The following is a 14,962-nucleotide window of genomic DNA, read 5'->3' as shown; positions in this document are numbered from 1 at the left end:
GTAGAAGAGTGACATTAGAAATGCTACGCACGTGAGGCAAGAAAAACGAGAAAATTTGATATGTTCCGCGAGTGGAATATAAAACGTTTAGTCGTCATCGATGTAATGGCTATAAGACTGAAGGAGGTAACTGATAAAAATTTAACAAGTGTGCTCTGCAATTAAGACATGAAAAGGAGAAAGAAGTGAAATATACTTTGTCTATTGGACATGGTCTTCAGTTCGCAGGCGGGGCGAGGGATCAAGTCAACCGTAAGAGGATTTGATAAGGAATTAAAGTTCAAGGAGAAGAAATAAAAAGTTTGAGGTTCGTCAATGCAATTATAATTGTGTCACACACGACAAGAACGTCGAAGATCAGTTTGTTCGTTATAGACAGTGTCTTGAAAACAGATGATAGGATGAACATCAATAGAAGTAAAACAAAGGTAATTGAATGTAGTCGAATTAAATCAGGTGATGCAGAAGAAACTAGATTAGGAAAAGGGACACTAAAAGTACAAGACGAGTTTTGCTATGTGGGCAGAAAAATAACTGACATTGACCAAAGTAGGAAGGATATAAAGGCATACTGGCAACAGCAATGAAAGTGTTTCTCAAAAAGTGAAATATTTTAAAATCGACTATAAATGTGTTAGGAAGCCTTTTCTGAAATATCTGTTTGGAGTGCAGCAGTGTGCAGAAGTGAAAGGTGCACGATAAACAATATAGTTAAGAAAAGAATAGAGGCTTTTGAAATGGGTTGCAGCAGAAGAATACTGAAGATTAAATGGATAGATCGAGTACCCAATGAGGGGGCACTGAATCTAGCCGGCAGAAAATAATATTATGGTGCGGCTTGATCAAAAGAAGGGATCAATTGATAAGACAAATCTTGAGGTGACAAGTTCTGCTGAACGTGGTAACGGCGAACGGCGGAAGGGGGTGATGGCGGATAGAGTAAAATTTGTAGGTCATTGACTACATTAAACAGATTAAAATGGGTGAGGGTTGAAGTAATCATGCGGAGATTAAGAGCTTTTCAGAGGGTAGACAAACGAGGAGAGTAGATTATACCAGTTCTCACTTCGAAGATCACCACAACAATAGCATAAGAGATAGAGGGTCTAGAAACAGAGAAACTGCAATATTAAGCGGTGCTGGAAAATTCTCAGCACATAAATAAACGAACCAAAACCGAAGAATATCAGCTGAACTCTACAAGGTATTCAACCTAATACTAATGTCAACACGTTTCAAAAATAAACCACCAAGACAGATTACATGGAGATCACTGAACTCACTCATTGACAAATTCCAGACTGACTGTTATCAAACTCTTTTTTAAAGCACAGAGAAATTATGAACGTCCAAGTTAGTAAGAGAGCAAACACATAAGCAGACATTTATCTGTAAGAACAAAACTATGGTTCACAAAAGAAAGCCACAAATCCCCAAGTTTCACACCACAAGGATCCAACCACCTCACACAGGGAGCTAGAGCAAAAGAGCAAAAGCAATCGAGCAACTGGCAACAAATCAAAAACAAATTGATCGAAACAGCCCAAACACAAATACCTCAGCAGGGTGGGAAAAAGCACCCTTGGTGGAATGAAGATGTGGGTATGCAGTCCAGACTCGACAGTATGCATATAACGACGGGACAGCAATAAGACGAAGGCAACTACAAAATAATTCCTGTCAGTGAGGAAACGGACAGTCACATTAACCAGCAAGACGAAAACGAAGTATGAAAAAGATTAATTAGAACGTGAGAAAGACTTCGCAAGGAACAACACGCGAAATTTTATAGGTTCTTCAAAACAGCCCATGGAATATCAGCTACGAAGTCGAAGTTTCTAGAAATTTGGGAGGTTGGCTCTAACCTATCAAGAAAACTGCAACGAAATTTCCAGCCGTTTCAAAGAACTACTTAACTGCCCAAAACCAACACAAATCTTTCCCAGCACGAGAATCTGAGGGCGTTAATCAAAATTCATTACCTTTGGATGAAGACGAAATTGCCAGACAGATTAAAAGACTCAAAAACAATAAATTATCGAAGGAAGACGGAATCATAGAAGAAATTCTACAGTTCTGCAGGCTGAAAAACAAAGAAAGAAACCACCAAAATCATGCAAGATTGGAAAACTGCTTAATTGACCTGTTGTACAAAAGGAGATCACGTAAGTAAATAACTACAGGGGAATCTCATTAAGATCAGTTGCATATAAAATTCTATCCCACGGTCTTCTCAATGAAGCACAGGAACAACTGAAACCAAGAGCTAGAGCTGGAGAATACCGAAACTTGAATCTAGAGGCAAGCCGAAGACATAAGAAAATTTGTAGCAAAAATTTAATCTGCACAGCTGTTGATTCCAAAAAAGTCCGCTGACTCAGATGACCGCTAATCACTCTAACAAATATTACAAGAAGGAGGTCTAGATTTGAAAACATATGCAATCACAAAAGACACTGGCAGATTCAGAGGCTAAGGTTAAACTAAATGAGAACACTTAGGTCCTACCGAAATCAAAACGAGAGTAAAACGAGGAGACGGGCTATCTCTGTCCTTGAGAAAGTGAAACAAAAATGGCACAAACAGAAATCAGTTATCAAAACTGACAAACTAATCAGTTTAGGCAGAAGAAAGTTATCTGTAGATTGGCTAGTATTTGAAGACAGTTGATTTTTTTGACAGGAGCAGCAGAGCAAAAATGGGCACGAGTAAATGGTTTGGCGAGATCGTAACTGATCTGAAATTGGCATAACGTATTAAAAAATATGTACAAAACCACGGAAGCTTCAGGTCCAAAATTAAAAAAAATAGTAGTTTGACCAAGAGGAAAACCCAAAGAAGACGACTGGGGCGACATGAGTTGAAAAGAGAAAGGAAGCCAACAGGATAGGAATGAAAAAAACGTGGGCGCATAGGAAGGCAAATGACCACCTCTAAGTAGTCGGCTAGTCTAAATGGGCTTCTTCGAAGACTATAAATAACTGATTAGTATATCTATTGAGCGATAACAAAGCGTTAGTGAGACTGAGGACTTGAACTGGAACCAATCAGACCACACTAGTTATTTTGACAAATGAACGTCATGCTTGGAGGAGTACGGTGTGTAAGTAGGCTGTTTAGGTTTTTTTATTGGTAACGCCACGTAGCGCTCTGTATGAAAATCACTGGCTGTGCTGTGTACAGTCTGTAGCTGGTTTGCATTGTTGTTTGCTACTGTAGTATTGGGCAGCTGGATGTGAACAGCGCGTAGCGTTGCGCAGTTGGAGGTGAGCCGCCAGCAGTGGTGGATGTGGGGAGAGACATGGCGGAATTTTGAGAGCGGATGATCTGGACGTGTGTCCATCAGAGAGAGTAAATTTGTAATACTGGGTATCATGAACTAATATATATATATATATATATATATATATATATATATATATATATATATATATAATGACTTTTGAACACTATTAAGGTAAATACATTGTTTGTTCTTTACCAAAATCTTTCATTTGCTAACTATGCCTATCAGTAGTTAGTGCCTTCAGTAGTTAGAATCTTTTATTTGGCTGGCTGTAGTGGCGCTCGCTGTATTGCAGTAGTTCAAGTAACGAAGATTTATGTGAGGTAAGTGATTCATGAAAGGTATAGGTTATTGTTAGTCAGGGCCATTCTTTTGTAGGGATTTTTGAAAGTCAGATTGCGTTGCGCTAAAAATATTGTGTGTCAGTTTAAGCACAGTCATTTATAATTTTTCTAAGGGGACGTTTCATACTCTCTCTGATGGGCACACGTCCAGATCATCCGCTCTCAAAACTCCGCCATCTCTCTCCCCACATCCACCACTGCTGGCGGCTCACCTCCAACTGCGCAACGCTACGCGCTGTTCACATCCAGCTGCCCAACACTACAATAGCAAACAACAATGCAAACCAGCCACAGACTGCACACAGCACAGCCAGCGATTTTCATACAGAGCGCTACGTGGCGTTACCAATAAAAAGACCTAAGCAGCCTACTAAAAGGTGGCATGCGACTGATGGGAGAAATGAAGTACGAAATAATGGCAAGTGTATTTGTATTGGCTTGGTACGCAGAACAGAGAGTAAGCATTTCATACTCATCCTGTAAACGACGTAGATTCGTTCAGCGAGACACTCTTTTTCTTGTTCACTGTTCTATGTGAATCTTGGGTACGGTATGAGACGGGGGTCACGAGGTCTTCCCTGTGGCTAGCATCTCCTGGATTTGCTGCATAGTCTTTCCCTTAGTCTCGGGCACCAGAAAGAAGACGAAGACGGCGCCAGCAGCGCACAGCCCGGCGTAGATCCAGTAGACGACGGCTGTGCCGAGGGCGCTCGACATGGGTTCGAAAGTCTTGGTGATGACGAAGACGAGCAGGTAGTTGGTGAAGACGGAGGCGGCGGACGCGATGCTCTTGGCCTCTGGGTTGAAGAGCTCGCCCATCATGAGCCAGGGCACGGGCCCCATGCCCAGCGAGAAGACGACGATGTAGACGCAGACGCAGACGAGCGGCAGCCAGCCGATGCCCTGCAGGGCGAGGTGGATGTGCAGGCCCAGCACCGCGAGCGCCACCGCCATCACCGCCGTGGACAGCAGCAACAGCGCGCGCCGTCCCAGCCGGTCCATCAGCAGCGACGACGCCAACGTCGCCGCCGCCATCACCACACCCACCACGATCGCCGCCGCTGAGGGCGACAGCGAGCTGCCGGCCTCCTGCAACGCGGGGTAATGGACAAGTCTGTTAAGAAAAAGGCACTTCTTTCACATTATGAGTAGAGTTGTGAAACTACCATATGTGACTTGGCTAAATAGTTCAAATGACTATGAGCTCTGACGTCATCAGTCCGTATGTTACTGTAGACCGTCATAAGCAAGTGTAGACTACGGCAGTTTTCATAGTACCTTTACTCAGTTAAGATCATACCTGCATTACCTGTAAGTTTGAGGTGTTAGATACCTTACGGGCGTAACCTCATAATGATTGCTTTCTTTACATGTGCCATCAGTGTCTTAATAGATTCCCCTAAAAACCGGAAGTGATGAACTGTCTAGAAACTGAGTGAGCATATACAGTACTTGCCATTAAAATTGCTACACCACGAAGATGACCTGCTACAGACACGAAATTTGACCGACAGGAAGAAGATGCTGTGAAATGCAAATGATTATCTTTTCAGAGTGTTGACACAAGGTTGGCGCCGGTGGCGACACCTAAAACGTGCTGACATGAGGAAAGTTTCCGACCGATTTCTCATACACAAACAGCAGTTGACCGGCGTTGCCTGGTGAAACGTTGTTGTGATGCCTCGTGTAAGGAGGAGAAATGCGTACCATCACGTTTCCGACTTTGATAAAGGTTGGATTGTAGCCTATCACGATTGCGGTTTATCGCATCGCGACACTGTTGCTCGCGTTGGACGAGATCCAATGACTGTTAGCAGAACACGGAATCGGTGGGTTCAGGAGGGTAATACGGAACGGCGTGCTGGATCCAAACGGCCTCCTATCACTAGCAGTCGAGATGACAGACATCTTATCCGCATGGCTGTAACGGATCGTGCAGCCACATCTCGATCCCTGAGTCAACAGATGGGGACGTTTGCAAGACAACAACCATCTGAACGAACAGTTCGACGACGTTTGCAGCAGCATGGACTATCAGCTCGGAGACCATGGCTGCGGTTACCCTTGACGCTGCATTACAGACAGGAGCGCCTGCGATGGTGTACTCAACGACGAACCTGGGTGCACGAATGGCAAAACGTCATATTTTCGGATGAATCCAGGTTCTGTTTACAGCATCATGATGGTCGCATCCGTGTTTGGCGATATCGCGGTGAACGCACATTGGAAGCGCGTATTCGTCATCGCCATACTGGCGTATCACCCGGCGTGATGGTATGGGGTGCCATTGGTTACACGTCTCGGTCACCTCTTGTTCCCATTGACGGCACTTTGAACAGTGGACGTTACATTTCAAATATGTTACGACCCGTGGCTCTACCCTTCATTCGATCCCTGCGAAACCCTACATTTCAGCAGGATGATGCACGACCGCATGCTGCAGGTCCTGTACGGGCCTTTCTGGATACAGAAAATGTTCGACTGCTGTCCTGGCCAGCACATTCTTCAGATTTCTTAGCAACTGAAAACGTCTGGTCAATGGTGGCCGAGCAACTGGCTTGTCACAATACGCCAGTCACTACTGTTGATGAACTGTAGTATCGTGTTGAAGCTGCATGAGCAGCTGTACCTGTAATCGCCATCCAAGCTCTGTTTGACTTAATGCCCAGGCGTATCAAGGCCGTTATTACGGCCAGAGGTGGTTGTTCCGGGTACTGATTTCTCAGGATCTTTCCACCCAAATTGCTTGAAAATGTAATCGCATGTCAGTTCTAGTATAATATATTTGTCCAATGAATACCCGTTTATCATCTGCATTTTGTCTTGGTGTAGCAATTTTAATGGCCATAGTGTATCAAGAGCCAGGCAACCTACAGAACATATTTGTTCTACATAGTTATCCCCCCGTCTGTTACTTCAAGGTTAACGGTATTCATAATGAAACTGTCAATGTTTAATTCAGGTTCTATTCGAAAGTCGTTGATTTGTAATGCGAAACAGAGGAATGTTCTAGTAAAAATAAAGAACACAGTACATATTTATCAATTTCCTCAGGAAAATGGTAAAATATAAAAACTGCAATAACAAAATGTGTCAAATATTGCTTGAATACTTCGCCGACCTTATACAAAACGTGTTTCTGTTTTTCACAAATAACTTTCGCATTTATCTATAATAGCAGGAAACTCTTGCCTTTGATCATGATGAAGAACGTTCTGCTTAGTACAAAATAACGATAATTATACATAATTTCTTGTGTTTGTACATGTGAACTGTACTTGCATCGAAAGTAATTGCTTTGGTCACATTAAAGGGCGGAAATTACGCAATCAAGTAATTTTTATTGCTTAGAAAATGCAATTTGTATTCTATTGACACTGGACTAACAGTGAATGATGTACCGTTCTAATGATGTACAAAACAAAAGACCAAACAAGCAAAAAAACAAAGAGAAGTTGTCGGCTCCCAGTTTCTCTCATTCATTTATTTTTCTTTCCCTACCGGTGCTACCAATACCACCGCTAGTCCTACCATTAACTACATTTATGTAGTGTACAGAATTACTGAACTGTACTTTTTTGGTAAAGCGCTTTTGTAATTATCCTTAAAACACACACAACAATGGTGTCAAACTCTATGATATTTATGATTTTACAAACATGTTTTCGGCTTTTCCTACATCACCAGGTTCAAAGATAAATACAGTACGTTTGGCTCTGAGATTTCGTGGTGTCTTAAAACAGTGCACTGTAATTAGCGAGATAGCTCAATATTTAATGCACCAGATATTTTGTCTACATTCAATAGTTTTACACTACGTTATCATTAAAATATTATTATTTCTTTCCTTTTCAGACAAGTTATTCTGTTTTGTTATATAGTTCATTATTTAATGTGTCACATATTTTGTTTAAGTTCAATAATTTTGCGTATCATCTTTACTGAAATAATTCCTCTGCTTTTGAGTCCAAAATCAAACATTATGAACTGTCATTTTTGGAAACAAACTGCGATACTATGTAATGCATTAGTTTAAAGCTTTTGAACCTATAAAATTCAAAAACCACGTATACTGTATTTATCTTTGTACCTGATGGGGGCCCAACAGCCGAAAACTGGTATGTACAACAATAAATGTTGTAGAATATTGCACCACTGTCGTGCCTGTTTCATTGATAATGTATAAAATGTTCTACCAGGAACCGACGGTACAGTGAATCAGTTCACTTCTTTTACTTATTTTCTTATTGTAGAAATAGTTCTCGGGTGAGGAGTCGTATGTCGTGGTGAAATTCCCCCAATGTTTCATCGACACAAGAGACTGGTTACAGATATGAGGGTCGTCCACAAAGTAAGTTCCGTTTCTATTTCTGTCCGCGGCAGCGCTACGACCGTAGTTCCTAGCATGCGCGGCAGTTACTCTGACTCAAGGAGAAGACATGTACGCCATTTTCAGATCGCTGCTGCCGTTGTGTGCTTTGTAGTGCTTCTTTATAATGTCAGCCGTAATTGAAAATTCCGCCGCATGTGAAATCAGATATGTGATTCGCTTTATAAATGCAAAGAAAGCTAAACCAAAGGAAATTCATCGGCAAATCTGCGAGGTTGACGAAAAAAATGCTATGAGTGATTCAATGGTTAGAAGATGGGCAGACTGTTCAGTGAAGGACGTGATCAAGTGCACGATGAAGAACGAAGTGGACGCCCGTCTGTGGTTACTGATATACTGGTTCACACAATTGGAGAGAAGATTAAGCACAACCTTAAGTTTACACTTAGTGCCCTTGGTACTCGTATGGAAGTTCCGCAAATCTCACGATCACTAATTCATGAAGTTGGTACTGAAAATCTGAAGTTTCGAAAACTTTGCTCACGTTGGGTCCCCAAAATTCATATTGAACAACACAAAAAACAACGGATGGGCAATGCACTTCAGTTTTTGGCACGCTACAATGAAGAAGGCGATGGATGGTTTTCTTTCTCGGATAGTCACGGGGGTTGAAACTTGGGTATCGTACGTCACCACTGAAACAAAACGGCAATCAGTGGAATCCCCAACGAAGGTTAAGCCTAAGCAAATCTTGACCTCTCGAAAAGTCATATGCGCCGTTTTTCGGGACTGAAAAGGCATTTTGCTGATTGATTTCTTACCACGAGGCCAGTCAATGAATGCACATCCTTACTGCGAAACCATTAGGAAATTGCGCCCCGCACAATACACAGGCGGCACCCTTCTATGAAGAAGGCATATATGAACTAGTGTCACGCTATGACAAGTGGTACAAAATTTCGGAAGCTATGTAGAAAAGCAGTTTGAAGTTGTGGATTTTTGTACAATAAATTGAGCCGTGGTAAAAAAAAAGAATAAATAAATAAATTGCTGTTTTGAAGAGCGCGCCGCAGCGCGTTGTGAGAAGCAGTCGCCCTCCGTTTCTGGCGGTGGCGCCGCTGTGGTAATCGCAGCTTTGGTGTCTCCCTCTGGTGGGAAAGCGGAAAGGTTGCCTGTTCACGTGCATTTAAGGGGCGCTATCAGCTCGGCGAGTCTTATTTTTCTGCTTCCTGTGTATTTTATTAGCATCATAAACCCTTTGTTTTATGTTTTAAGTTCCACAATTTTCCGCCATTTTACCTTTAAGTCACCGGTTTTATCGCTAACTTTTATCTTTATTATTTATTATCTTCATCTTTTTAAAACAAATTCTGTAGGCTGAAGAGCGGCGTACTAAGCTGCTGCCAGCCCGCCCCCTTCAGGGGAAATCGAAACAAAAAACACGGAGAGTCAGTCAGTCAGTCAGTCTGAGGCAGTTGGTCAGCCAAGGCAGTCTGTCAGTCTGGGCCAGTCTGGTCAGTTGGTCAGCCAAGTTAGTCTGGGTCTGTCTGTGAGGCGGTTAGTGTCTGTCGGTCGTCCGGAGTGCTAGTATTTATTAGGCCGCCAGTCTGCTCGAGTTTGCTCGGGCAATGGGCATTGGCAGTTGGATCGATCGGTTGGTCGGTCGCGCACTGGGATACAAGATGAATTGTCCTTCTGGAGCGTCGGCGCATGTGAGGTCGCCATGTCAGTCCAGTGGCCGCGCCGTATAGCGAGGCGTAGTGGATTCACGGCCAACACGCGAAGCAACAGGAATCAACCCACGACATCGGTCTGGCCGGAGCGAGCTGTGGCGCTGTGAGACAGGAGATCGGCGCACCTTCCTTCGTCCGTTGAAGTGGCTGGCAGCGGACGGTTCGGGAGAGCGTTTTGGGGGTGCTGCGCCAGGTCTTTGCCAGAAACCGCAGTTATTAGAAGTTAAGTGATTAGTGATATGTTGTTACAGTTACTTGTTAAATTCTACTTGTGTTCTGGATCAGTCTCTTGTCCCCAGCCTGCTCGTCTGTCTCTCGTCCGCATTTGTTAGGCAGTTAGTGTCTGTCTGTCTGCCTGTCGGTCTGCCGTACGTTAATAGCTGCCCCTGTCATGTTTGTCGGATTCGGTGTTAACGAATTTATAGAATTAAGATAAAGGCCGAATTCCTGAAATATGTTTTTATCTTGCCTATCATCTTGCGAGGCGGTATATGTGTAATGTAGAGCATGTTGTACTCTTTATGCAAGTCTGAATTTCATGGGGTTTTATTTAAATAGTCATTTTTATAAAGTTGCCACCCTTCCACCGTAATATCCCTTTTAAAACCAAATTGCACTTTTGATGGCAAATAATTTATTAGTGTGAATGTTTGTGCCGTTTCTATCCCTCTTACGGCGTGCATAGTGAATGTGTTTGTGTGAGTTGTTAAAATTTTTAGTTTAACGTAATCTAGTGTGTTGCAGATTTGCACCACTGTAGTTTTTCAGAGTTCGTTGTAAGCGGTTGTGAGTACGGCCGTGTTGAAAGGGAGCAGAAGCTTCTCAGCCCGAAGGCTCCTACTGAAAAACAAAAATTCTGCCTCTGAATAATTGTAACTTGATTTAGAGGGTCCTTCTGACTGTAATTTTAAATCTGTTTTTGAAAAGGCTGTTAGGAATAAAATTCACTTTTGTTAAAGACAATTTTATTTTCCTTCAGTTACTTCCTGGCAACTACTTCCACGCTCACCTAGTGTGATTAAATGTGTTAATGTTCTTGGTGAATCGCTAGTAAATAAAGTAAATTCTTTAAGAAAACATTTTGAAAATTAAAATTCACGGTTCATAAATATTTTTTCTGTACCTGTACACGTTTGTTTTATATAACCAAATGGAACTTACTTTGTGGACCAAGCGTGAACGAATGCAGTGCGTCTCCTGTTTGCACCCACATTTATTTTCATGTGCGTGACTTCGCGACGGCAGTGTAGTACTGTGGCGTGAGCTTGAGAGGAGCGGGCTCACCTTGAAGATGGTGGAGGTGTAGAAGACGACGGCGTTGATGCCGCTGAGCTGCTGGATGGCCATGAGGCCGAGCGACAGCAGCAGTCCCCTTCTGGCGGCCGGGCTGCGCAGCACGTCACGCACCGACGCCTTGCGTCGCGACGACTCGTCCACCTGAGCAGCCGCACACACCACATATTGCAACCTGCACGTCATTGTACAGCCTTGTGCGCTACATTTACCGAAGTACTGGGTGGACAAGAACTCCGCAGCTTGTCCTTTATGTGGTTGGTTGAATGATTCGGGGGAGGGGACCAAACAGCGAGATCATCGGTCGCATCGGATTTGGAAGGATGGGGAAGGAATTCGGCCGTGCCGTTTCAGAGGAACCATCCTGGCATTTGCCTGAAGTGTTTTAGGGAAATCACGGAAAACGTAAATCGGGATGGCCGGAGACGCGGGTTTGAACCGTCGTCCTCTCGAATGCAAGTCCAGTGTGCTAACCACCGCGCTACCTCGCTCTGTCCTTTAGGTGGAATATCACTTACATGTAATTGCGCAGACGAGTACGTGTGATGTTTTAATTCTCGTTTTTACTGTTTCTGTCAATCGACCCACCCTGATATTTACAGTTTCATGTGTATTTGAGATGAGTATCAAGGGACTCACATCCGGCTAAGTAGTGTCTGCCCTTTTTCTGTGCCAAAAACTCAAAAGAAAACCAATAATAGATAAGCATTCTTCTAGTAGAAATTTGTACAACTCCAAAATAGCGAAATGGGCAGAGTGCTCTTACTGAAATTTTAAATGTCATCGTTATCTTAAAAACGTATTCTGGATAAAAGTACTGTTTCGCCACCCCTCTATCAATTGAAGTATTGGAGATAATAATTTACCGTTCTAAAATTTTCTGATAAAAATGGAATAGTCCTTTTTATCTTAATATTGCTACACTCCTATGATATGGATTACTCTCTTGTTGCGGGAAGATGCCAATAAGAAATCGCAGGCCCTCTATTCGTTGCAGAGTTCTGGTTCAGGTGGTATGGACAGTTTGGAACGAGTGTGAAGTTCAGTTCATGTGAGCCGCCTAGAACGCTTTCAGCGACAGTAGCTTCTGAAGCTTTAGTTCATACATTTTACGTATTGCATCGCGTTCCTCTGATGTCGTATACGTGACGTTTTAAAAGCTAAGGGACAGTGAGAGGATGTGGAGCAACTATTAAAATCTTTAAGAAAAAAAAAATGGAAACCTGGGTGTACAAAAGTTAGGCACAACTGATGTGACAGGCCAAATTAATATTTAATAGCTTGAATACAAAGTACTAATGTTCCACAATAACATTTATCAGTTCGTTATCAACCGGCTTCCGGCTTCTTAGGTAATCGTCAGATATCTGACGATGGGCTACGAAGCCAATAGTCGGTTCACAGCGAACTAATAAATATCATTGTGGGACATTAATACTTTGTATTCAGGTTGTTAATATGTCTATGTTCCTCCAAGGCCCGACAGAATATTCCATAAAAATTAATATTTTTTTAGAAGTAGGTGGGAAGTCGTCGAAGTAGCACGGACACGGCGTAAGTGTCAATGAAATTTCGTGTTTGTTTCTCACAATAAAGGAAGTCAAATGCCTAATAGTTTCGTAGAATTTTTCAAATTGTTACATAATAACTGATGATGGTCGAAGTAGAGAGGATATAAAATGTAGACTGGCAATGGTAAGGAAAGTGTTTCTGAAGAAGAAAAATTTGTTAACATCGAGTATAGATTTAAATGTCAGGAAGTCGTTTCTGAAAGTATTTGTATGGAGTGTAGCCATGTATGGAAGTGAAACATGTACGATAAATAGTTTGGACAAGAAGAGAATAGAAGCTTTCGAAATGTGGTGTTACAGAAGAATGCTGAAGATTAGATGGGTAGATCACATAACTAATGAGGAGGTATTGAATAGAATTGGGGAGAAGAGGAGTTTGTGACACAACGTGACTAGGAGGGATCGGTTGGTAGGATATGTTCTGAGGCGTCAAGGGATCACCAATTTAGTATTGGAGGGCAGCGTGGAGGGTAAAAATCGTACAGGGAGACCAAGAAACGAATACACTAAGCAGATTCAGAAGGATGTAGGCTGCAGTATGTACTGGGAGATGAAGAAGCTTGCACAGGATAGAGTAGCATGGAGAACTGCATCTAACCAGCCTCAGGACTGAAGACCACAACAACAACACATTGTAATATTGTGTCATTACGAAATTCTTTGTTTTAAATAATTTTTTGATTACGTAAAGTCGAAGTGGTTGAAGGTTGCTATGGAATGTGGTCGTTTACGTTTTTGTGGATATCAGGAGATAGTTTCGTTGAGGCTGTATTTCCCCTGTCGATTAACCATCGAAAGCAGCTGCAGAACCTCAGGTCCCACTAGCTGCTTTCTCTTTGCACTGCACCCATGACATATCAAGGGAGTCCTACAATCGCCCACCGCAAAACGCAGGATCAGAAATCTGCAACCACGATTGTCACAGAATCGACGGAGGCGCGGTTGAGACACTAAGCTCGAAACGAAAGGACGACGATCAATTTTTGGGACGATGCTGCAAAATTGTGAACTCTGCACTCTGCGAGCGAGGCCAGCAGTCTTCACCACCTGCGCCAGCGTACCAACGGACGATGGGCTCAGAAACCAAGCGACAGACCTCTTTGGTGCAGACGTAAGCCACAACTGGCGGACATCTGCACTCTGCATCCTCGACTGCCGCAGGCAGGGCCTCCTCCACATCTAGGATGAGGTCCCCCGGCGCACTGGATTTCTTTCCAGCCCTGGACGGTATTTCCCTGAGAGGCTGCATAACTCCTTAGGTTATTTGCATGGCTGTGTTCGATAACATCAGTGTTCTCGAGATTCTTGTAGTTGACGTGCAGCTGATGTTCGGTAGAGCACTTGGAAACATTTAAAGTAAACTACCCCATTGTTAGTAGATTATTTCTACACGCCAGAGAGATAAACAAGATAATCATAATGGTACAGATAAGACCTGAGAACTTAGATGAGAGAATTCAGAAACTCTGTGGTGCCCACTTCCTGACATCCATTATGAGAGCCGGCCGAAGTGGCCGTGCGGTTAAAGGCGCTGCAGTCTGGAACCGCAAGACCGCTACGGTCGCAGGTTTGAATCCTGCCTCGGGCATGGATGTTTGTGATGTCCTTAGGTTAGTTAAGTTTTATCTAGTTCTAAGTTCTAGGGGACTAATGACCTCAGCAGTTGAGTCCCATAGTGCTCAGAGCCATTTGAACCATTTGAACAATTATGAGAAGTTCGTACTGGCAAACGAAAGTCTCTATTGAATCTCGAAAGTATACTGCTTTTATTTTTCTGGGCAGAAGTTACCAACTCACTGTTATGCCATTTGGACTAAATATCAGTGAAGGTGTATTTATATCTGCGCTAGACATTGTACTTGGACGAGATTCGCTCGATAGAGTTACCTTGTATGTGGACAGCCTATTGATCGCTACCGAAACATGGGCGGAACATCTCGATCTGCTTGAAAAAGTAGTTGCGAAATTTTTAGAGTATGCAGTAACAGTAGATTCGCCAGAAGTCAACTGAAGTTCCTAGGACATATAATTTCTCCGGACGGTATTATGCCGCATCCTAAGGAAATGAGTACTATCGAAGTGTGTCCCTATCCTAAAAATAAAAAGGAATTAAAATCTTTCATGGGATTAGCTTCATTTTTCGACGATTTTGCCTAATTAAGTACTATCGAAGTGTGTCCCTATCCTAAAAATAAAAAGGAATTAAAATCTTTCATGGGATTAGCTTCATTTTTCGACGATTTTGCCTAATTAATTAATCAGCCAAGAATGTTTATTACACTTATTACGAAAGAACATCATGTGGAAACGGATCCGTGAGTGCAGCCAAGCGTTTGACAAAATCCGAGAGGCTTTAGTTAACGCCTAGTTATCCGAAACTTGAACAGGATTTTTACATTGCCACT

The 14,962-nt window shown here is 42.7% G+C and overlaps 1 protein-coding gene across 1 annotated transcript in view; it reads right to left on the bottom strand.

Annotated features, from left to right (window-relative positions):
* Nucleotides 1–4,194: 4,194 nt before the first annotated feature.
* Nucleotides 4,195–14,962, bottom strand: part of LOC126474683 (facilitated trehalose transporter Tret1-2 homolog) — a 64,714-nt gene continuing 53,946 nt past the window's right edge. Inside the window, exons 5-6 of the mRNA XM_050102162.1 lie at nt 10,978–11,130; nt 4,195–4,719 (exon numbers count right to left, since the gene is read on the bottom strand). Of these exons, the coding sequence (XP_049958119.1) occupies nt 4,195–4,719; nt 10,978–11,130 (678 nt within the window). The remainder of the gene's footprint in view (nt 4,720–10,977; nt 11,131–14,962) is intronic.

The sequence above is a fragment of the Schistocerca serialis genome, chromosome 4 (genome assembly GCF_023864345.2).
Source record: "Schistocerca serialis cubense isolate TAMUIC-IGC-003099 chromosome 4, iqSchSeri2.2, whole genome shotgun sequence".
NCBI classification, from domain to species: Eukaryota; Metazoa; Arthropoda; class Insecta; order Orthoptera; family Acrididae; genus Schistocerca; species Schistocerca serialis.
The sequence above is the reverse complement of the archived record's forward strand: the minus strand, read 5'-3'. Positions and strand labels throughout refer to the sequence as shown.